Source organism: Biomphalaria glabrata, chromosome 17 (genome assembly GCF_947242115.1).
Source record: "Biomphalaria glabrata chromosome 17, xgBioGlab47.1, whole genome shotgun sequence".
In the NCBI taxonomy this organism is placed as follows: domain Eukaryota; kingdom Metazoa; phylum Mollusca; class Gastropoda; family Planorbidae; genus Biomphalaria; species Biomphalaria glabrata.
Window position 1 is genome coordinate 8,313,335 of NC_074727.1, and position 25,068 is coordinate 8,338,402.

The following is a 25,068-nucleotide window of genomic DNA, read 5'->3' on the forward strand; positions in this document are numbered from 1 at the left end:
AAACATGAAAAATTTTCAAAAAAACAACAACAAATTAGTCAATTACTTACTAGCAATCAACAAAAGGGAAGTCATCCTTAGTATTCACAGAAACAGTTAAATATGTAAGGTTTCGTCCCCTTGGATAATACAACACGTTATTTCTCCTACACCCATTCTTGGATCAAGTTATTTTGTCTAGATGGTATACGAAGCATAAAAAGAATTAATTAGACATCCACTGAGATGATTTGAATAGCTGAAACCACTCTCTAGCAATACGGCCTCAAACAGAACTTCCCGTATCGAAAAACTTGGCAGGATTTGTCTAGGATAGGTTTCTTTGAAAATTAGCAGATTGAGAGCTAAGCAGATGAGAAGAACCACCTGTTAAGAATACAGACCACCATCATCATCATCAAACTTCATTTGAGTGAGAGCTTGAGAGGTTCAAATCCTCTCTTGCAAAAGCCCTGGACAGAAACCCTGCTGTCTTGCGTAGTGCATAAATGTCGCCATAAAGGTCGAGAATTTTTGGTTTCCCAGAGACCTGTCGAGACGGAGATCAGCAAGTCTGGGGCAGTAAGAATACTGATTGAATTCAAAGAGACGCTTAGCCATCAAAACTTCAGTTCTTTTCTTGCTGCCAGCTTTTTGCTGCTGAGCTGTAACCTTTATTGCAATCTGTGCCAAGGAAAAGTAGCGTGTTTTTTTTTCCAGCTGTTAAGCACTGCCCTACAGAGAGTTGTCTTGTTGTGGTAATAGGCTCTGCCTAAGGGGAATTAAATTGAGTCATTGAAAGAGTGTATCATTGACAGATTCGTAAGATATGTGTGGTCAAATGAACAAAGAAATATGTAACAATGTTTTTATATTATGTCTTTTAGTCCAGATTCCAGTATTTCAAATACAATTTCCCGCAATCAGTTTCTTTGGTAGTCGCTATAAAAGTAAATTTGATCATATTATATCGTAAACACACAAACATACATAAAACAAACTCTTTTCGAAAATAAAAATTCAACATAGTGGTCAAAAATAGCGCAAACTTTTAATCATGTATTTCTAAAACAAACTTTGGACAGCAATCAACAGGTACAAATGTATGTATAATTTGTCATCACAGTCTTTGGACTAAAACACAAAAAAAGTTAAAGCTATTTACCGCTCGACATTAGTCACATGCCGTGATTACCTCTGACCAACAAATGCTTCACTTAATACCGGAAAACTAGTAACCTTTGGCCGGTAAGCTAGTAACCATAGGTCATTAGAATGTAACACTTTTGAATACCTCACAATACTTAAATCTCACCAAGCATGATATGACAGATATAAAGTCCTGATTAAGCTTTTGGTTTTCTGGAAATACATGCATATTGTGAAAAGAATGATTAATTTTACATTGATTGTCATTGATTGTATATAGGTGACGACAAAGGTGAATATAACCATAATGTAACAAGTATTTCATCATAACTGCCTTTTCTGGTTGCGCGTGAATAAGTCCTGCTTTGACGTAGTTTTGAACGAAAAAGTAGTTCTAAGAAGCTGTATGAGCAGAGATCCAAGTTAACAAAATATAAAATGCCTCACACACCCCGATACAATAAAATCAGGGATCGGCAATACGCGGGACGCATTTGGTCCACAGCATGTGGCAAGACGAACCTCGGGAAAAAAATGCTTCTTTCAAAACAGTTTGCAGACATGTAGTTAGATGGTTTTACTAATTAACAATGAGACACTCTAACCAAAAATAGTAAAAAAATATATTCCTATACTGCTTAGGATCTTTATTGCAAGCGAACGCACTGCTATGAAATGTTGTAGTATTGCTTGGAAGAAGTTGCTTGCAGTTTTGAACAGGGATAATGCTATCTAATGCTAAACGATGCTATAGATTGTATAGAGTATGACACACAATTAAATCAAACCACTGTCACTGCTGCACGGCAGAATGACGTCATAAAAAAACGAAGAATTGTTCAGCCCCTGTAACAATGGAAGTGAGTAGTTGATACTCGTCTTGGTCATTTCAGACATTTAAATCTGATAACTCGTGTTCGAATTTTAGCCGAGGATAATTGTTTTGGTTAAGAAATAACACAATTTTCTTAACGAATTAAGTAATAATACTCATTACCAATCCTAATTCGATAATTCACAAACAGTAGACTTAACATGAAGCTTTAAACTTATGAACAGAAAAGGCCGATTTGTCGACCCCGATTGAAGCTTGTCTTCCCCTTTTTAGAGTTTTCAAACCCATCTCTTGAAACCTTGACACGTACAACACGTGACAGACCTTGACATTGAATACAATAATAAAATATGGCTTCGATGGAAATCTACTAAATATTTAAAAAAATATATGAAGGCATACATGTACTCACCTACTTTTACACCCAGTACACACACATACTATTTTTTTTTTAAATAAACTTTTTGTGGCCCACTAAGCCAAGAAGTTCCGGATAGACAGCTGCCAACTTTTGACCTGAAAAGCCATGGTCCCTCAATCCAAAGTTACACCGGTTGCCGACCCCTGAAATACGTTATACAAAATAATAATAATAATAATGTAATATACAGAAGACCTTCGCAACGCCACATAGGAAATAAATATCATAACTTGGATTTTTGTCTTTACATTGGCTGAAGTAATTGACCATACGTAACAATGTTAATGTATATTTAAATGGATCATAGACATTGTAACTTTGTAAACTAAAGGCGGAGGCAAAAATAAAATAACAAATTTTAAAAAGTCTTGTATACATTATTCTTCAATACAATAAAATATAAATCTGGCTTGACAAATGTACAAGCATATAGATCTAATAAATAAATAAAAAAAAGCAATAAAGATTGCAACACAATAAGACAGTCACTTTGTTTAAACATGTTCAAGTTATTCCCGGCTGAAAAATGAAAGTCTACAAATAATATGACTCAATGTATTGGTTAAATACAAAATACGCCAGTCACAAATAACAAATAGAAGAGAAGAGAAATTGCTTTAATCATTGGGAAATGGAAGATTTATCAATAATAATTGTAAATATCAGTGTTTATTTTGTAATGATCTCAAGTCTCGTATCAAACTATCTACAAAAACTTAGCAATCAATCTATCAATGCACTCATCCTATCGATTCCGATATATTAATCAATGAATTAATTAATCATCTAATTAGATTTAAAATGTAATCTAATCTATCTATTTATCTATATCTATCTATCTATGTAATATTTTAGATCTTTTTCTTTAATATTGTTTTCTTAGATACCGTACTTTCTCTCAATACTTTGTCTCACTGACACGAATAAGTGTCTATATTTATTACATTTCTTAAAAAAAAAAGATAATCAAAATAGATAATTTGCATCTGCTACGTTACAAAAAAAAAAAAAAGAAAATAATTAGATAAATGCAACAAATGCCGGAGGATAAACTTTCTGACAAATGTGTGTGTGTATATGTAAATATCAAAAGATATGAACCCAATAAGTTAACCAAGTGGCAAGTGAACGCAGTAGATGTATGTGTATTTTGTTATTGGAAACAACACATACATAAACCAAAGTCTTTGTTTCCATGTAAAAGAAACAGAAGGTTGAACTCACAGAAAAGTAAGAGTATAAGCGACTAGATCCTTCAGCAGCTCCAAACTGAATATAAATTGCAACACTTTCTGTACCACAGAAGAAGAGCGGGAAAACAGTTCTGTCATAAATTACTGTCGCCATTGGAAATTTGAAATCAGTCTAATGACTTCGACTTTAACAAGGGAAACAATAGGATCGTTTATTTCAGCTTCAATGCGGTCAGAAAAAATCTGGCCAAATGTTACTTGAAGTCCCTTCTTGATAGTTAAAGCTTCGGCTGTTTGGAAATCAAAAATACGATCACTCTAAAGATGTATTGTTTTAGCACCGACTTTCTTTCGCTGAGCCGTTAGGAATGTCTACGTTTCCAGATGCGGCGGTGTTCCTACGCAAGTTGCTGACGGGTGCTTCCGGCTTCTCGCGGCGTTTTCGGCAGAGCGCCCATATCTTGAGGATCTGGGTCCTGAACTCCAGGTTCATGGAGCCGTAGACGAAGATGTTGATGACGTTGTTCACGAAGTAGGAGCGCACGAAGATGTTGTAGAAGAGGAGCTCCGCGTGGTTCAGGTGGTGCTCGAAGTCCACCAGGGCCGAACGCAGGATGACCAGGATCAGGTGAGGCAGGTAGCTCAGGACGAAGCCCAGGGTGATGACCGAAGCGATGACGGTGGTTCGGGATGCTCTGAGCGCCTTCTTCACCCGCTTGGCCGTCAGGGACTGGGTGGACTTGCTAAATCTCTTCAACTGGTCCGACTTGAGAGGCATCCCCTGGGAGAGCGAGATAAAGCTTGCAACGCTTCCGTTCGGGCGAATGGAATTGTCCCGCTGCCTATATGGGTCACCACCAAGCATGGAATGCCTCGATTCATCCTCTTCCTCGTTGTCGATGCTGCCAGAGTCATTCATTTGCTGTAAGTATTTATAAAAAGAAACACGATTCGGTCTTAAGCCATCTTGGCTTTTAACTTTCTGTGCCTTGTGTATATCGTCACTGACATTGTCCGTATTACAAGTATCCTCTGCAAAGCTGTTTCTCTCTATTTGAGAACCTCTGCTCTGTTTGGTATGTTCTGCTAATCTCGAGTCATTTGAATTTGTTTCCGGCTGGTAATTACTTCCGGTGAAACAGGAATCGCCATCTTGCCCAACACCCGTTTCTGAATAATCTTTGCGTTTGGGTTGGTCAGAACTGGAGCGTCTGTTTGATGTTGATGCATTGGTTGGTTCTTCGGGTTCACGTGAGTTAGCGCGCGATTCGCTCCGCCGCCTACGTGAGACTGGCTGTGAATCTAGGCTGACACCTTCTTTAATGGGGGTCAAGGTCACATCTGCTGCTGCTTCGTCTTCACTCGTGCTTTTGAAACTTGGATTTTGATCGCAGAGTTCAGTTTCTTTCTGGGTTTTAGTAGAGCCGCGTCTTGTTGGATTTATTAAACCATTCTGACGCAGACCTCGACCAAAATTTTGTTTCACGTAAGGCCCATTGTCACACGTTGCAGAGTCAAGGTCATCCCCGACAGAACCGTCCACGTCAGTTCTGAGTAAAGATTTGTGACAATCCGGCTCGACTTGACCTTCCACTGGACTTCTAGGCTGGTCAGCCTGTTTATAAATGCCGGTCCTGTTTCTGGATCTAGTCCTTGGTCTTCCAATATGTCCCCGCAGGAAGCTCTTTTTGTGAACGGACGAGCCGGACGCTCTCCTGGAGGAATTGGAGACGTTGTCGGCGATGTTGTCGCTAGATGAGTCGTAGTTGGTCGAGGACGTGTAGAAGCTGTCGTCCATCCGCACGGCCCCCATCGAGGCATGGGTGCGCATGTACGCTCGGTGCCGCCTCGTCTCCGTCCAAATCCGGATGTACAGCACCACGAGCACAAAAGTGAAGAAGGCGAAGAGGAAGGCCAGTATCCCCTCGTAGATGATTGGGTAAGACTTGTCCATGAAGAAGTCGGCCACCGAGCAGTCGTGGCCGTAAACATTCTTGATAGGGGTCTCAAAGGTCCTCAGGCCGTAGATGTAGAGAGCGGGTAGCGAAAACACGAGGGACACAATTAAAATGACAACGATGCCTTTTCTCACCCAAGAGACCCGAATCTGAAAATGAAGCGGCCTGCAAACTTTCCGATAGCGGTCAACTGCGATGACCATCAGGACCAAGATGGAGGCGATAGAAGGAAGTGTGGTCAGAAATCTGAAGAGAAAAAAAAAGCGAAATAAAAATGTTAACAAATATATTCAAAGAAGTAAAACTAAAAATGAAATCTTAAAAACAAAAACAAAGCGTTTCTAAGTGGGAGAACCGAATGAGCACTACTGTACACCTCAATACTGTATGAATAAGCTCCATTTTATCTATATAAAACATAATTAATTAATTACCACTAATTGTTTGCTTTATTGATTCACGTAGTGAAATTAAATATGAATAATTAGCAAAATTTCAGATCCGAGAATGGGAGATATAACTCGTACAAAATGTAATAAGTGGAATAACTCGACATATATAACCACATCTCTCAATAAGAAGCATTAATTTCCTTTGATCGATACCAAACAAAATAATTAAAAACCAATAATGAATTAACAAACTGGTAAAATTTTTGATGGATTCATGTTTTGTTAGGTACAATAAATAATGGGTGTGGGAGAAATAACGTGTACAAACATTGTACCAGACAGACAAAGTGAGTTGATAGAAGCTTTGGAACAAATATTAAACATGTACAGTAAAAGTCTTTCGAAATCAATAGTGCGCCTGAGTCTACCAAGCTCTAATGGGTAGCTGGCATTAGTTGGGGGAAAGAAAGGCCGTTGTGCTGGCCACATGACACCCTCGTTAACCGTGGGCCACAGAAACAGATTTGTGTGCAAAGGAATTATTAAATTGTGACATTATAATGATGATCATGGTTGACCAGTTACACCATGGTTGACCAGTTACACAGACTAAAACAAACGCTCCTTCTTCCCTTAGAGAATGGAATGGGTTGCCTGAATCAGCCAAGAAAACCAACGACTTAGCAGAGTTTAAGTCATTGATTAACATGCATGACTAGATCTCAACTTTTTTCCCTTTCCATCTCCCAAACCGGGGGAGGAAAAAAAAGACGAATTCAGAATTTATTCGAGGATTCTGCTTTTCCTCAGTAATGCAAATTATAAAGCTATTGGAAGGAATATATTTGATAAAAAAAAACAACTCCTACCTCATCCACTTGCAGGCCCAAGGCGAGGAATCATACAGGTAATAGTGCCTCATGTCATAGATCTCTGAAGGCACGCCCACCACGGTGCTAAGTAGGTCAAATACACCCAGGCACAGCAGCAGGAAGTTCTGCGTCGACTTGCGGAGCTTCTTGATGAAGATGTAGCAAACGACCAGGTTCCCAACGACACCCACCAGCATTAAAACCACGAAGAAGGCGATGGCGGGTGCCAGGCGTTCAAACATGGCGTCGTTGAGCTCCATCAAGAGGGTGATGTTCCATGTGGCGGGGTCCAGGTTTGATCGGTTTGCGCCTGAAGCCATGCTGTCCTGAAGAGGCTTTCCGTCTATTCTCATATTTCTATCGTCCTCTCTAGCGCCCTTCCGTTTCTGTATTCTCTCTCTCTCTCTCTCTCTCTCTTTCTATTATCCTTTCTCGACAATTATTATTGTGAGTTTATGTAGAGTAGAAGGAGTCATTTCAGAATTGTGTACGGTCATCTTACTGGTCCAATCTCATCCTCCAAAAGATCTGAAATGTATTAAAGAGAAATGGTTTGCCTAATTCTAGGAAATATGTAAATTTCTAAAACTAAAACAAAGACGAAGACTGCTTGAACAATTCTAATTGGAAAATTGAAATGGTCACATGTATACTTGTATTATAATTGAAAACAACAACAGTCCACAATCTTCATTATAAAAATTCAATCCAATATGGTAGGTTTGTGCGTATGGTGTTTGACGCTTTTTTTTAAAGACGGGACCAGCAGCGCAACAATTTAAATGCCACCTTACCTTGCCAACAAGTTATTGCACATGTTAGCAGATTATGTATTTTACATAGTTAAAAAATGAGCCAAGAACATACAAAAAGCTATGGCTTTTCCAACAAAACATTTCTTAATTCAAACTTGGCCACACACATTGAAGACAGAAGTAAACAATCCACGACGTTGTTTTTTTTTTCACACACTACAGATCGTCCTAAAACTTTACTGAGTAAAAGTGAGATAAGTCAAAATAAACCTGTCAGCATTCAAAATCGAAATGGTGGCGGCCCCTTTTTATGCCTTTTTTAATGAGTGCATATATGAAAATCGATTAAAGGGCAAGATATTGGCTATTGGGTTGGTTACACGTTAAAACATAGCCAAAAGTTACACGAAGAAAGAGATCCATCCAATTTCAATAGTCAGTCTAACCCCACAAATATGGATCTGCCTTAAAGTATTATGGGGAAATCGATTTGACTGTGAATACAAAAATACAGAAATGCGAAAGGTTGTGTAAACACAAGCTCATAAAATATAAGCCCAAAATCTAACAAGCATAATCTAAAAAAAAAAAAAAATCCTTAAAAAAACAACTTATCAAAAGAGGAAGAACTCCGCCCTAGACAACTATATCTATCAATAAGTTATTTACCTTATTAGATATCAAACAAAATAATGAATTGTTAGGTACAATACATAATTGTTTAAAGTATCAACTTAATCGGAGAATGGGTGAGGGAGAAATAGCGTTCACGATGATTTTAGTGTACTAAGCCCAACAAATTTATCCATATCTGTGAATACTGAAGGATTAGTTTGCCTTGTTGGTATCAAGCATAATAATGGACTAATTGGTTACTTTTTTTTATTGATTCATGTCTTGTCTATACCAAAGAAAACTTTTGCAAAGTTTCAACTTGATACGAGAATGGATGTGGGAGAAATAACGAGTACACACTTTTTACCAGACAGACAAACAGACAGAGTAAGTTGATATAAGTTTTGTAAAATTAAAAAAAAAAAATCTTCACTTTTAATTTTAACTTGGGTGACCGAGTGGTAAAGTGATTGGTTGTCGGAGCAAGCGCCTGAGTTCGAATACTTGTAGACTCTAGTGTTCGCAATAGATGTATTCTCTTGCACCCAACTTTTACAACTAAGACCCGAGGGCCAGATCCGGCCATTGACTTATGTTAGAACTTACGTGTAAGAAAATATTAAGCCGATGCGCGGCTCACACCAGGGACTGTAAGATGACTATATAGGGAAAATTGTAATTTCAAATCGAAAGTAAGGCCTAGACCTCTAAGTTGTACACTTCTTATGTGTAATGATTTTTTTGAAGACTTTTAAAGGAAATTACTAAAAAAAAATCAAACCACCTCAACTCTAAACCTCGAAACTAAAAACAAGAGAGAACAATATAAAAACTGAACCGACTTTTTCAATCTTATAACGACTATTTCTTCCTGTTTCCTTTTCGAGAAATCGAAAAATATTGTGTTCTTGTTTGTTTCGTTTCCGCTGTCTAGTTGGTTAATCATTTTAACTCACCATTGGTTCTAAAAATAGCTTCTTTGTATCACTTCCCATTAAAAGCACGCGCACACACTGATAGAGAAACGAAACTGGGTTAACGTTTTTAAAGAAGTCAACTAATGAAGGCAAGGTTTGTGGTTTGTGTGTTGTTGTTTTACCAATGAAAGAAGTCACTTAACAACCAGAGCCTGCTATTTCTTGAGTCAGTAATCACAGCCTGGGCTTCACGTGATGATCAAGAGACTGCAGATGGAATAGCTAAGACTAGTCAATCTCTACTTTGAATGAAATGAAAGCGCCTTTCCTTAATTTATATGCCGATATTTGTCCGCGTGTGTGGTGTGTTTTAAACGCATCGCTAATGGCAGTCAAATTGAAAAGAACATTTCCTTTTTTTTTTCACGAGGATGAGGTAGGAGCTGGTACTTCTGTCCGCATTTTTTGTGCGTTTTGTCTGTCAGTCTGTCTGTCCGTCATGTTAATATAAAAAAAAACAACTAAAAGCTATTCAAAATTTGATTAACCTTTAATTCAGTTTATGAAACATTGCAATAATTTTAAGTATCTATAATAGATTGTTCCTAATGTTTGTATATATAGTGAGAGAAAAGGAGAATTCTAGATAAATCCAATACCGTTAATTAAATTTTTGGAATGGTCTCGTATGAAAATTAGATGTACCATAGCCTTGCGTAGAGATTCTTATACCATATTTTGGTGTTAGGAAGTTCTTTTCCTTAAAAAATCGGAACTTAATATTAAGAATGGCTAGATTTTAAAACATACCTGGTATTGTAACATAGCCTCCCTTACATTTACGTAATTGTTTTCGAATTGGTGTATTTTTATGAAAAAAATCGCTTGCATAATTAATTTTATAAATTTAAACGGTTTGCTTTTAGAAAACCAAAAGTAGATGTTGCACCTAACCTTTTCAAGCCGCATCGCATGATGAAATAATATTTTTCATTTCTCTTCTAGTTTTCGAGATCTGAGTGTGACTGACGGACAGACGGACATTTTGCACAAACCTAATAGCGGCTTTACCCCTAACGGGGGCCGCTAATAAAGTATATATCTTAAAATTAAAGACCTTTATATTACTGTAACAGGCGTGTAGATTAAGATGACTCAAAATGCACCAATATTACCCTTTATACTGATTGAATCTTAAAGCTCTCTGTTCATGGTTCCTATATTGAGCAGTAGAGTCACAGGAGATTATCATGTTTCTCTTTAGTCTATTAAATTTTTACCCATAGCCAGTGCCAGACCACGTGATAGAAACGAACCAAAATCGTTAAGTTCTGGTGGCCAGTCAAAGTGCAAAGCCATTAGAGGAAGTACTTTTATCTAGGTCTCGAGTTAAGGGCAGTGAACTAAAAACTTCGATGAATGACAAAGAGAAATAAAACTTGTAGGACCAAAAAAAAAAAGAAAAAAAGAGAGACGGCGCGTTAAATGTCTCAATATGGCAGCTCGTACATGATGTTGTGAAGTTGAGTAAAGTAAAGTACTCCCTTTCAGACTTTGCGATCTAGGGTTACATGATGTAAAGGTCATCTGTTTATTTGGCCAATGGTTCACCAGCACGGTGTCATGCAGGGGCGGACTGGATGTCAAAATCGGCCCAGGCACTTCTATACAATCCGACCCCAAAACTGTAGGCCTGTATAATATGATGGGCATCCAATTCTATGTCTATCTGTCCTCAAAATTGTTGTTAAGTATGATAATGTATCGATAACTGTACTCATGCTCAATGTCTTTATAAGAAATGTAGGCCATATGTTGCTTTTTAATCGCTAAACGTGTCGGCCCTAAAGGGACGAAGCCTACTAGTAGCACTGTCTACGGCTGTAAGATATTACATTATTTCGGAAAATGTCTTAGATTAAATAAGTATTACACTGTAGAGTGTGTGAAAGATTTCTTTACACGACGTTCAAAGGGTCACTTTTAGAAGAGAATATTACAAAACCTTTAACAATTTAATACGTGTCATAGTGGCATCCATGCGGCCCTTTCGGTGGCCTACCGGCCATTAAGGTACCGGCCCACCGGGCATTTGCCTGAATGCCCATATAGCCAGTCCACCCCTGGTGTCATGTGGACACGTCGCAACCTGAGGGCAGCGAAGACCAACAGCTAGTTGCCACGTCACAACCCTTGGGCTGAGGAGACCAACAGCTCGTTGACACGTCATGTGTCTGTTTGACAAGGCAACGCGCTAATGGTGTCCAATAAGTTGCGACGTGGCAGGTCGGTGGTCTAGCGAAGAAGACATGTAAAGAAAACAAATCTTACCTAGATATAGACTAAAACACAACGGAATGCAAAGTTTCTAGATAGCTAACATTGCATCAGGTCTAATACAACCTTAACGGTACTTGAATTATGGAGTCCCATATTTGTTTTACAACAGCCATAAGGACTTAATCATATATATATACATATATGTGTACATAATAAACGAATTTTTTTTCTCGTGCGATTAAATTAATTAAATGACTAATTAGTTTGCTTAGCAAAGAGTCTATGGCTAATGATATTATCACAACTAGCACTTTTTTTTTAAAACAATTATCAGAATTTAGACATGATAAGTTATTTCACACGGTTTATTTCTGGAACAATATTTGATATTCTCACGGACTATAATGTATAGGCGATTACTCTAAGAAGCGCAAAGAGATTACGCGTAATTAGGTCAAATGTTCTGATTGGCCCGACTGAATTATGTAAATTACTAGGTCAAAGAGCAAATATTCTAAAGAATTTATTTTTTTTTAATTCTAAAAAGGAAATAAAATAGATTTTGACAATAAAAATGAATGAAAACAAAGAGAAAGAGGGAACAGTAGAAGAGTCAGTCAATAGTTAAAGAAAGTGTTGTACAGCGCCCTGTATTCATTGAATCCTAAACAGCTTGTTCAAGTGGATAGGACGATATACTTATGTCTAGGCAATCAAATCTAAGCTCAGGAGTGTCTCCTTAATCAAACAATATTTGATTCTTTCTCTCCGTAATTATTTTTCCACGTTTCGAAGGAATTCTTCTTTTTGTTCATTACTATTTCACTACCACTGTTATGATTAAGCTTCAATAGTTTTGTCGTTTGTTATCAGAAAATGTTTTATTTGGTCTAGAATTAAAGGGAAAAGCATGCTCTTTTTTATATAACACAAAGAAAGTCAAGTTTATAAAATTAAACATTAACTTAATTTAATGAGGTCAAATCAACGATGGTATCGTCGATTAGGAGAAAAAGAGTTAAGTCTGACAAGGCTAACAGCCGACTTCTAGCACGTGAAGAGGTGGAGCTACAACTATAGACACCCCACGTGATACAGAGCTTGGGAAATGAGGGATGCTGGGGAAAAAATAGAGATAGATTTAAAGACATATGTCCAGGTATATTCTATTCTGTATGTGTATGTACTTAATAAATATTGGACCAGTTACTAGATCGGTAAATACTTTGACAACGAAATGGTTCCCTCCCTTATTATGGATTACGCATATTAATTTCGTTCATCTATTTCACTGACTGGTCGAGCCAACTTGCTTCCTTAATCAATCGTAATTAAACAAAATAAAAGAAGAACACACACACATTTATATAATCCAGATCCATTGACCAAATTATGAATCAAGTTATTTCTGTATTTCTGATCCTGTGTGTATATATATTTCCAATCTGCAAGTATAATTTTTCTCCGCCTGTTGTGAGCTCAGACCGGAAGTGGTCGTGCTATATGAGCCCGTGTCACAGAACTACACCCAAATGCCCAGAAACTCGCGTCGCGTGCTGCTCATGAACAGGAGTGTGATCCAGTTACCTCACGGGGGTCATCGTCAGGTCGTGTCAACCCAAAAATAAAATGCTTCACTAATCTTCCACTCAACCAAGTTTACTTATTTGAGTTCATTAATCAGTCCACGCAACAGAGGCATGCATTTTTAAACAATTATAGAAACAATGTGTACACTTAGGACGTAATGACACTAATGTAGATCTACTAGACCAGGATCCGAGGTGGCTTCCGAACCGATGGATTTTGGTGAAGACTGGGATTTTTAATTTCGGTATCTTTGGGCACCTCTTTGTCGAACCAGGTCTAAAGAGTACCTGACATTAGTTGATGAAAAAGTAAAGGCGGTTGGTCGTTGTGCTGGCCACATAGCACCCTCGTTAACCGTGGCCCACAGAAACAGATGACCTTTACATCATCTTCCCTATAGATCGATAGGTCTGAAAGGAGAACTTACTTATTACACGTATAACTGTTCAATCATACAAACTTTCTATTACATTGTTTTTTTTAAAAATATGTTTTGATATGTATATGCAACGTGCAAACGTGTTAGATTGTGAGAATAAAGATGAAAATCATGAATAACTGATCTTAAGAAGTAACTTCTTTTCTGTTTATTTATTACTTTTTAAAATTTAATTTTTTTTTTCATAAATTTTTAAATGTATTTATTTTTATTTTTTGGACAAAAAAAAACAACTTGTCCCGATGTTCAGTTTCAGGGAGAAGGTTTCCTTTTCAAAAGCAATTTAAATTTTTAAAAAGTTGCACGAGTCTAAATTGAAACTCGTGCCTCCGCGATGAAAGACCGACATGTTAGCCACTGAGCTACTCAAATACTTAACAAAATAGAAGGCTTTATAGTTTAATATTAGTTTAAAATATTTAGCGAAGGACCTAATTCTTTATACAAGGCCTGTCTCCCCTTAGCTATACTATAGAAAACAAAATTAATTACGACTGGTTTTTGCTTAATCCATGTGTGTCGTCGGCAACGAATAATAGTGCAAAGTTTCAACTTGATCCGAGAATGGGAAGTGGGAGAAATAACGTGTCAAAGACTCCACCCAGACAGACGGACAGACGGAGTGAATGAATATAAGCTTTGTCAACATTAAAACTGGTCTAAAAATGATTGATGTGGTGAGCTTCTTAATCAAAGAATCAATATTTGTTTTAAAAGTGCGAGACATATTGCATGTCAAACGAGAGTATGAGACACACTCACAAACACTGTATACATACTATATACTCATAGAAAAGGTTGCCTGAATCATACAGAAAAAAATGACGTAGCAGAATTGAGTCTCTAATTAACATGCACCACTAGATTAACACATAGATACGTTTAGGGCGTAAATTAGAAGAAACGTCGGTAATTTATAAGATAAGATAAAAGACCTTTGGAAATAATTTTTTAACCCATTTTGTTTGAATTTTTTTCACATGTTCGCAATTATAAATAATTAGGCGAAGGGTTAATTGCTCAGCCGACTTTGGTCGATGTAATGAAACACTTTGATCTTTAAAAAAAGGGGGGCCTGAAAGAATCGAGAATAAATTTCTGACAGTCATGACGCTTTTCAGAGTGTCATTCTAATAAAATAAACAGAACTAATGTAAACTTTTTCTTGTGTTTATTGCACTAAGTGCTGCATGGTCTTGTGGTATGCCCTCTGGAGTGTCGTCTCCATGGTTTTGGGTTCAAACACTGCCCACAGAGATCCCCCGACCGTCCTGCGGGATGTTTGGGCCAGAGTGTAACACTTTTCAATTTTGAAGAAACATCCGAACACGCAAAACAATAAAGAGCTTTACAGCCATGATTTTTTTCATTTTTCTTTTTAATATCTGAGAACATATGTGGATCTTGTGTTTGTAACATCTGAGAACATATGTGGATCTTGTGTTTGTAACATCTGAAAACATATGTGGATCTTGTGTTTGTAACATCTGAGAACATATGTGGATCTTGTGTTTGTAACATCTGAGAACATATGTGGATCTTGTGTTTGTAACATCAGAGAACATATGTGGATCTTGTGTTTGTAACATCAGAGAACATATGTGGATATTGTGTTTGTAACATCTGAGAACATATGTGGATCTTGTGTTTGTAACATCTGAGAACATATGTGGATATTGTGTTTGTAACATCAGAGAACATATGTGGATCTTGTGTTTGTAACATCTGAGAACATATGTGGATATTGTGTTTGTAACATCAGAGAACATATGTGGATATTGTGTTTGTAACATCAGAGAACATATGTGGATATTGTGTTTGTAACATCTGAGAAACATATGTGGATATTGTGTTTGTAACATCAGAGAACATATGTGGATATTGTGTTTGTAACATCAGAGTACATATGTGAATATTGTGTTTGTAACATCTGAAAACATATGTGGATATTGTGTTTGTAACATCAGAGAACATATGTGGATATTGTGTTTGTAACATCAGAGTACATATGTGAATATTGTGTTTGTAACATCAGAGTACATATGTGAATATTGTGTTTGTAACATCTGAGAACATATGTGGATCTTGTGTTTGTAACATCTGAGAACATATGTGGATATTGTGTTTGTAACATCAGAGTACATATGTGGATATTGTGTTTGTAACATCAGAGTACATATGTGGATATTGTGTTTGTAACATCAGAGTACATATGTGAATATTGTGTTTGTAACATCAGAGTACATATGTGAATATTGTGTTTGTAACATCAGAGTACATATGTGAATATTGTGTTTGTAACATCTGAGAACATATGTGGATCTTGTGTTTGTAACATCTGAGAACATATGTGAAAATTGTGTTTGTAACATCAGAGTACATATGTGGATATTGTGTTTGTAACATCTGAAAACATATGTGAATATTGTGTTTGTAACATCTGAAAACATATGTGGATATTGTGTTTGTAACATCTGAGAACATATGTGGATATTGTGTTTGTAACATCTGAGAACATATGTGGATATTGTGTTTGTAACATCTGAAAACATGTGTGGATATTGTGTTTGTAACATCTGAGAACATATGTGGATATTGTGTTTGTAACATCTGAGAACATATGTGGGTATTGTGTTTGTAACATCTGAGAATATATGCGGATCTTGTGTTTGTAACATCAGAGAACATATGTGGATATTGTGTTTGTAACATCTGAGAAACATATGTGGATATTGTGTTTGTAACATCAGAGAACATATGTGGATATTGTGTTTGTAACATCAGAGTACATATGTGGATATTGTGTTTGTAACATCAGAGTACATATGTGAATATTGTGTTTGTAACATCTGAAAACATATGTGGATATTGTGTTTGTAACATCAGAGAACATATGTGGATATTGTGTTTGTAACATCAGAGTACATATGTGAATATTGTGTTTGTAACATCAGAGTACATATGTGAATATTGTGTTTGTAACATCTGAGAACATATGTGGATCTAGTGTTTGTAACATCTGAGAACATATGTGGATATTGTGTTTGTAACATCAGAGTACATATGTGGATATTGTGTTTGTAACATCAGAGTACATATGTGGATATTGTGTTTGTAACATCAGAGTACATATGTGAATATTGTGTTTGTAACATCAGAGTACATATGTGAATATTGTGTTTGTAACATCAGAGTACATATGTGAATATTGTGTTTGTAACATCTGAGAACATATGTGGATCTTGTGTTTGTAACATCTGAGAACATATGTGAAAATTGTGTTTGTAACATCAGAGTACATATGTGGATATTGTGTTTGTAACATCTGAAAACATATGTGAATATTGTGTTTGTAACATCTGAAAACATATGTGGATATTGTGTTTGTAACATCTGAAAACATGTGTGGATATTGTGTTTGTAACATCTGAGAACATATGTGGATATTGTGTTTGTAACATCTGAGAACATATGTGGGTATTGTGTTTGTAACATCTGAGAATATATGCGGATCTTGTGTTTGTAACATCTGAGAACTAAGAACATATGTGGATCTTGTGTTTGAAAAAAAAACAAAAAAAAAAACTCGTAGCTCGTTTTAAAAAACAACAAAAGTTCTAATGAACTCTTGAACTTTGAACTTCATAGATCAATGTTTCCCTGACTTATCGCCATGAGATGTTGTGGGACAGGAAGTTCAGTAGTTGACCTGACCGCCTTGTCACATGACCTAGCCGTAATGGAAGTGAGCAGTAACTTTTGGACGTGACTTAAAGATTGTTATGGTGGCACGAGGGTGGGGGGGGGTCAGTAAAAGGAGGGAAGTATGATGTATGAACAACCAAAGGGAAAACATTCCTCTTCCCAGTTACCCATCAATATAACATCTTACGCAGTAAATTGTTAATGGTTGGCTTTGTAATGATTGAAGTATCTAAATGCAGATACTCAAGTATCTTTATAAGAACTAGAAATTCTACTTTCACAGGAAAGGATTACTTCATCAACGTCTGACGTATATCTTTTTTTTTAGTGTAGGCCAGTGTTTCTCAAACTTTGCTTAGCCCGGGGGGGGGGGGTGTCGGAATTTAGTGACTAATTTTTGCTTTGATTTTGTTTATTTTAGGTGCGATTTTAATACTAAACCATCACTTGCCCCAGCGCAGCCAAGGGGTTTTGAGTTTAAAACCCCCTACCAAGGGGGTTTTGCATTTGAATCTCCCTTTGCTATAAAGCAAAACAAAAAAAAATGCAAACGACAATCCCCAAATTCCAAGAGCACACTAGGAAGATTTTGATTTTAAACCCCCCTCCAAAATTTACGATATAACCCCATCTTCAATATAAAAAAAGCAAATTACACACTCAAAATTCTATGAGCGTAGCCAAAGGGGTTTTGAGTCTAAACCCTCCTTCAGCGGGGTTTGAAGCTAAAAAATACCGCTTCACTTCAATATTTAAAAAAAAGCAAATTACGCACTCAAAATGCTATGAAAGTAGCCAAATGGGTTTTGAGTTTAAACCCTCCTTCAGCGGGGTTTGAAGCTAAAAAAATACCTCTTCAATATTTAAAAAAAAAAGCAAATTACACACTCTAAAATCTATGAGCGTAGCCAAAGGGTTTTGAGTTTAAACCATCTTCAGCGGGTTTGAAGCTAAAAAAAAATACCTCTTCAATATAAAAAAAAAAGAAAATTACACTCTCAAAATGCTATGAGCGTAGCCAAATGGGGTTCAATATAAAAAAGCAAATTAACACTAAAATTCTATGAGCGTAGCGAAGCCGATTTGGGGGGGGGGGGTTAAACACCCCTTCTCCAGATGGCTTTTTAAAAGTTTAAAACCCCTCCAGATGGTTTTGAGTTTAAAATCCCCCTACAGAGAGTTTTGAGGTTGAAAACCTCTCTCTTCAATATTATTTTAAAGCAAACTACAGTCACCAAATTCTATGAGCGTAGTCAAGAGAGGTTACACATTTCTACCAGTGGCTGTGCTACATTAATAAAGTGTAGTGAGTAGTCATCTGTCGAAATTGAAAAACACTAAATGTGGCTCAACAAAGATGGCTCAGACAGATTTTAGGAGTCGGTTATAGAGATCGGGTCTGAATCAAGAAAATTTTATGCCGAACTGGTAGTCAACCCCTTAGTAAGGTTGTGACAGAGCGTCGCATGAGGTTTGCGGGACATGTTCTCCGACAAAATGAATTACGCATAATAAGAGTTGCGATAACATCCTAGTACAACTTGGCTCCACACATTCATGGAGGTTCTTAGAGCAGGTAGGAAGAGGCTTCAGACATTGCCAGTGACAGATTTTTGTGGAAACAGCTTGCCGCCAAGTGCGCCGATCGGCGCGGGAGGATCTAAGTCAGTAAGAATAGCACATTAGGTTTTTGAAATAAAAAATTTTTAATAGCAGGATAATGCACTGTAGATACCTCAGAATATGCATTTTTTTTTTTGCTTTCAATGCCGGAAATAGTGCAGGGGAGCTCCCAGCGCTCCCCCAGACCACCTTGCTGGCAAGGGCATGGAGTCTACAATTTTTTCACTAACTCAAGGAAGAATCTATTCTAGGGCACAATAAACGTCTTCCGAAAGAATGTAATAAAGATTAATTATGTACACACACACATACATAAATGTCTTTTTCGCGAAAGGGGGGGGGAGAGACAAACCCCACCATCGAAAAAAAATCTTGGCTACGCCCATTAACTAGTAGGCCACCATGTGAATTAATTTCTCTAAAAAAAACTAAGCAAGGTGTTCAGCTAAATACTCAGAATGTGCAAAGTGTTTCGTTTAGTTTATTGTTTTGGAAACACTGGTGTAGGTTATAGTATCATACCTTTATGGTTTATACTTGTTAATGGTATAGTCATAAGTGCGGGTATATATTTACTATATAGTGACTTGTCGATATAACAATCAATATACAGATGAATATTGTCTTGAAGTGTATTGTTAGGCTATTAGAAATGAGTATTTCCTTCCAGACCTTGCGATCTATAGAGCAGACGATGTTCAGGGTGTGGCTTCATCGTGTTCAATCTCAATTATTGGACGGCAAAGAACCGAAACAAAGAACTAATTACTTATTTTGCAGTATCTATATGAATTTTAAATTGATTTTAGTTTTGTATTAATTGATGAAATTCGGTAATTTATTTACGGTTACAATTAGTACTTCCCCCACCAAGTTGAAGCCGAAGTGAACATACTTGTATCATTAAAGCCTTTGTAAAAACATCACTTGGACACTATGCCTAGGCGGTACTGTCGTTAGTGCGAATAGTCCGGCTTCCCGCCAAACCTAAGCAGTCATCTTGTGGCAATAAATTATGCCAAACTGGACATCGGTCTGGACGCGCTGTCCGTCAACTCTCTCAGGTCGCCAAGTAACCTATACCCACTTCCTATTAGAGTCAATATCTCATAAATATTTAAGTCACAGCGTGACACACGAGTCTGTTTTATTTATACAACCCCCCCCCCCCTCGTAGTGCTCATAAATTCGTACATTTGAGTTAATTTATTATCTTCGATTCTAATTGTAACTGTTAGCTATGAAACACACAAGAAAAAACTTTCTGCATTTATTAAGGTGTACATGTTTTGATTAACCACAAATTTTCTAGTAAATTTCCTGTAAAAAAAAATAAATTCTTACATGTTTGTTATATTATTGAAGACTTCATTCCTGAACACCAATCCCAAAGTTCAAACATTACAATATCTTCACAAGGATTCAAACCCAATAATCTCGCGTTGGCAGTCGAATACTCAACCACTTAACTCAATTTCTTTTTAACGGCACTTGTCAGCTATATACAAAAGCTTCTAGAGATGTGTGGGCGGCACATTGTAGGGTCACCTTTGTGTCGTCTCCAGCACATATTGGAAGTAAAAAGATATAGGCACGGTGCGAGGCAGGCCCTGTAGCAAGTGTTTAGAGCAGGGGTTCTCAACCTGTGGGTCGCGACCCCCCTTGGGGGTCGATTGACGATTTGCCAGGGGTTGCGGAAGACCATCGAAAAAACGGATTGTTATTGTCTATTCTTCTGTTGCTGTATGTATGTGCGGGGGAGGGGGGGTCGTGGCAGAGTAGGGGGGGTTGTAAAAAGGGGTCGCTGAGCCTAAAAGGTTGAGAACCGCTGGTTTAGAGGGAACGAGATTATTTAGAGTTGATTGATGATATTTGATTATATCCATCCATGAACATTTCCTGCTACTTCCTACTATGATAGGTCACGTGACATTTTCATTTTCAAATCTGCCTGAGGACAGAAGTAGGCAGCGAAACGAGTAACTTAAATCAACGGATTTCTGTCTTCGCTGGATGTGGCAAAATAAAGTAGGTTACAGCTAGGCCTGCGCAGCCTTGTGAAATACTGCGCTCCTTAATCTCCGGACACGAAGACAAGCGCTATTGTGGTTTACTTTCATCTGCATGTTTGTTGTGCTAACAGTCTTTAGACTTTACATTCTTTACCAACATCGGACCCACAAGGGCCACTTGCGAGTTTATTTCTATTTTTTTATTATTATTATTTTGTTTGTCATGAAAAGTTGTTATTTAATACGAAGAATCAAACCGAGACCAATAGTTAGAGAAGGCAGGAACACTGACCTGCAACGTCACAACCTGTTGGTATATGATAACTTGGTTTCCAGTGACCGACTGACTCAATTGTAAGAGGCAAAATGTATGTTTAGCAGGAGTAATTTACTTTTTTTTTTTTACATGCAAGTCTAACAGATCCGGCACTTCCTTCACATTGACTCATTAAATTATGCATAACGCCCCCCACAACATTTATTATTGTACACATTTTCCTGAAATTTATTTCATAGATAAATATTTTTACTCTCTAACAGTGTTCTTACTTACGTAACCCCTCCCACATAACCGGAGGCTTCTGAAATCTTGGATTAACGCGTGTGTGTATGTGGCGGTGGGTGGAGAGAGGAGCCTTACCATAAATAGACACGAATATGAACGCTGCGGAGAGGTGGGGGTGGTTAAATGAACTATTCTCGATGGTACTCTGGTCAGGGGCGTGACTGGCCAATGGTGTTCGCTGCAACTGTGGATATCTGTTTGAGTGCCAGCGATATGACATTATGTTCATTACAATTGGCTTCTGATTTATTGGTTTCACGATAATTTCGGCATCAACTGAGATTGACTGCGCAGGGACCGGCCTTCGCCATCTTCATTAGTGCATTCGGAATTTCTGGATCGTGGATGTCCGACGTGCCACGCTGAAAGAAGAACTGCATCCAGTGTTTTATACACACAATTTTTTAATATGAGATTCTCTCTAAACAAAATATTTATTCGACAGAGGAGCGCTCAATCCCTTCTCATGGCTTTAATTCTGGCCATAATTATTATTTCCCTATCTTATAAAGAGTCTAAAATAGATCTCTTATATTTTGTCTTGATAAGACAAGCCTTATTAGAACAAATAATTGACAAAACTGAAATAACAAATAATTGACAAAACTGAAATAACAAATAATTGACAAAACTGAAATAACAAATAATTGACAAAACTGAAATAACAAATAATTGACAAAACTGAAATAACAAATAATTGACAAAACTGAAATAACAAATAATTGACAAAACTGAAATAACAAATAATTGACAAAACTGAAATAACAAATAATTGACAAAACTGAAATAACAAATAATCGACAAAACTGAAATAACAAATAATTGACAAAACTGAAATAACAAAGTCAAAAGAAGCCGAAAAAATCCCTAACCCGCCCCCACACATTTCTCTTCTCCTTGCATCTTCTTCCTTAATTGCGAAATGGAAATAGAACAATTCTGTAAACGGAACTATAATTGAATGCTGCAATGGTCGAAGCTTGGAACATATTGAAAGCCGGCGAGATTAAACGTTCTCAAGACATTTACGTGTTTCCACGTTAGCTCCAGGATTAAAGTGATGTTTCTAGAGCCGGAGAACATCCCGAACAACCCCCCTGGATTAAGCCTCGCTCTGTTCAAGTCCACGCGAGCGCCTACATCTTCTATAGATACAAAATGTGCTCTACGGGATCGAGAAATGAATCACCGCTGAGAGCGATGATTAACGGAATCCCTCCCTGGATTCACGCAGTGTGTGAGTGTCAAAGAGATTAATCATTATCATCCGTGATTCTGTTGACTTGAAATAAAAGGGGGCCAGGGAGAGGGGTGGGGAAGACACAGATGGGTTACAAAGCCCGTTTGTCAGCCGACTTGATGCTCTTCATTTATTCGGTGAGAATTGTTTATAACATGGTGAGAACGAGAACAACGCTAATTGATTTAGATCTGCGCAGTTTTAAGAGCTTGGTCTACATACTGAACATCTGAAAAGCATATCTTTTATTCTTATTCAGAGTCAGAACAGAGCGCCGTGCTGTTGTTCAGATGACCACGTTTTCGTCATCAGGCCCACGTCAATCAGGCGACAATAAGGAATTTAAAAAACATGTATGTGCACTACATGTGCCTGGAAGTTCTCTCAGACTTCAGTATCGGCCCTTCCCGATACTTAATTAATTAATCTTAATTGAACGGCACTATTTTTACAAAGATGAATTCGTGCCGTGGGCTTAGGAGAGGGTAACTCTGCAGCTCGAAATGCAGGACATGGCAAGCCGGCAAACTTAGCTTGGCTGCCTAAAAGGAGGGGGCACGTAGGGTCGAATACAAAAATTCTGAATCATTGGAATATTCAAAGGTACTAGAAACTTTGGTTAAAAGAAATACGAAGACAGAATAGTTAATATATTGTACTAATTTCACTAAATTACTATGATTAAAAAATGAAAAAGTTATTCTATATAAATACATAAAACATGTATCTAAAACCGCTGGGCTACATTTCTAATACGTTTTTTTTTCCCCAAAATAGATTGTCTAGGACAGCCTGTGGGTCGCGACCCCCTTGGGGGTCGATTGACGATTTGCCAGGGGTCGCCTAAGACCATCAAAAATATGGATTGTTATTGTCTATTCTTCAATTGCTGTGTGGGTGGGGGTCGCGGCAGAGTGGGGGATTGTAAAAAGGGGTCGCCGAGAATAATAGGTTGAGAACCGCTGGTCTAGGACCATGTACGTTAAGTTTTGTGGACGGCATAAATAGCTTTGGAGAGAGCAGAAAACGAGCAAGGTAACTGGAAGATGTCGGACGTTGACACAACTTACTTAATGTTGTCCAGGTCGTCATAGCAACGACAACAAATTGAAAAGACAGTGATGTTAAGAGACAATTTCTTAAAAGCGATATTTTCAGACAAAGATTTTAGACCTGAACTTCTTGCAAGAGCTGCTTAGACCACAACATCCCCTCGTTAAGGTCAAGGACACAGATATAGCCGTGATACCACGATCACGCCGCTGATGCGTTTATTATTCACGGTCGTTAAGAATTCACCATGCAACACCAGAGTGTGGCGGAATAAATCGTTCCGTCTGCCGACAAAGATCAGTGTCTACCTAGCAGCGATTCTCCAAGCCATTCCTATATAAATCTGAGATGGGTAAAAAAAAAAATTGTTCCCCTTTCAGACCATATAGGGCAAATGATGTTATGGTCATCTTTTTCTTTGGCCAACGGTTAACGAGCAGGGTGTCATGTGGCCAGCACAAAGACACAAAGACAACCGCCTTTACTTTCCCAACTAAAGTCAGGTACCCATTAGAGTTGGGTGGACTCAGAGGCGCCCTAAGGTCCCGAACTTTAAAATCCCAGTATTCAGAGAGATTCGAACCCAAGACCCCAGGTTCGGAAGCGAAGCGCTTAACCACTGCCACCGGGCCCCCGAGATATGGGTACTATAGAAGAAACTATACAATGTCAAGGACGCTAGACTGAACGTCACTAATCCCAAATAGATACAAAAGAATTGATCTCTAATTTTGACAATATCTCAATGCGTAACAGTGGATCTTCGTATCAAATCTCCTGTATTAGTTATAGTCAGTTGTCCGTTTTGAAATAAGTCTGAGTCCTAGAGTCTAAATACTTCCTCCATATTGAAATAAGTCTCAGTCCTAGAGTCAAGGTCTAAATACTTCCTCCATATTGAAATAAGTCTCAGTCCTAGAGTCAAAGTCTAAATACTTCCTCCATATTGAAATAAGTCTTAGTCCTAGAGTCAAGGTCTAAATACTTCCTCCATATTGAAATAAGTCTGAGTCCTAGAGTCAAGGTCTAAATACTTCCTCCATATTGAAATAAGTCTGACCCCTAGAGTCAAGGTCTAAATACTTCCTCCATATTGAAATAAGTCTGACCCCTAGAGTCAAAGTCTAAATACTTCCTCCATATTGAAATAAGTCTGACCCCTAGAGTCAAGGTCTAAATACTTCCTCCATATTGAAATAAGTCTGACCCCTAGAGTCAAAGTCTAAATACTTCCTCCATATTGAAATAAGTCTGACCCCTAGACTAGAGTCAAGGTCTAAATGCTTCCTCCATATTGAAATAAGTCTGACCCCTAGAGTCAAAGTCTAAATACTTCCTCCATATTGAAATAAGTCTGACCCCTAGAGTCAAAGTCTAAATACTTCCTCCATATTGAAATAAGTCTGACCCCTAGAGTCAAGGTCTAAAAACTTCCTCCATATTGAAATAAGTCTGACCCCTAGAGTCAAAGTCTA

The 25,068-nt window shown here is 37.6% G+C and overlaps 1 protein-coding gene across 2 annotated transcripts in view; it reads right to left on the reverse strand.

The window, feature by feature from the left end:
* Nucleotides 1–1,010: 1,010 nt before the first annotated feature.
* LOC106060888 (uncharacterized) overlaps nt 1,011–25,068 on the reverse strand; it is a 41,057-nt gene continuing 16,999 nt past the window's right edge. The window contains exons 1-3 of one of the 2 annotated variants that reach the window (XM_056015955.1): nt 11,418–11,761; nt 6,797–7,327; nt 1,011–5,781 (exon numbers count right to left, since the gene is read on the reverse strand). In XM_056015955.1, the coding sequence (XP_055871930.1) occupies nt 3,912–5,781; nt 6,797–7,152 (2,226 nt within the window). In that variant the 5' untranslated portion in view covers nt 7,153–7,327; nt 11,418–11,761 and the 3' untranslated portion in view covers nt 1,011–3,911. Of the gene's footprint in view, nt 5,782–6,796; nt 7,328–11,417; nt 11,762–25,068 lie in introns of those variants that run through there. The other variant, XM_056015954.1, reaches the window with a different exon arrangement.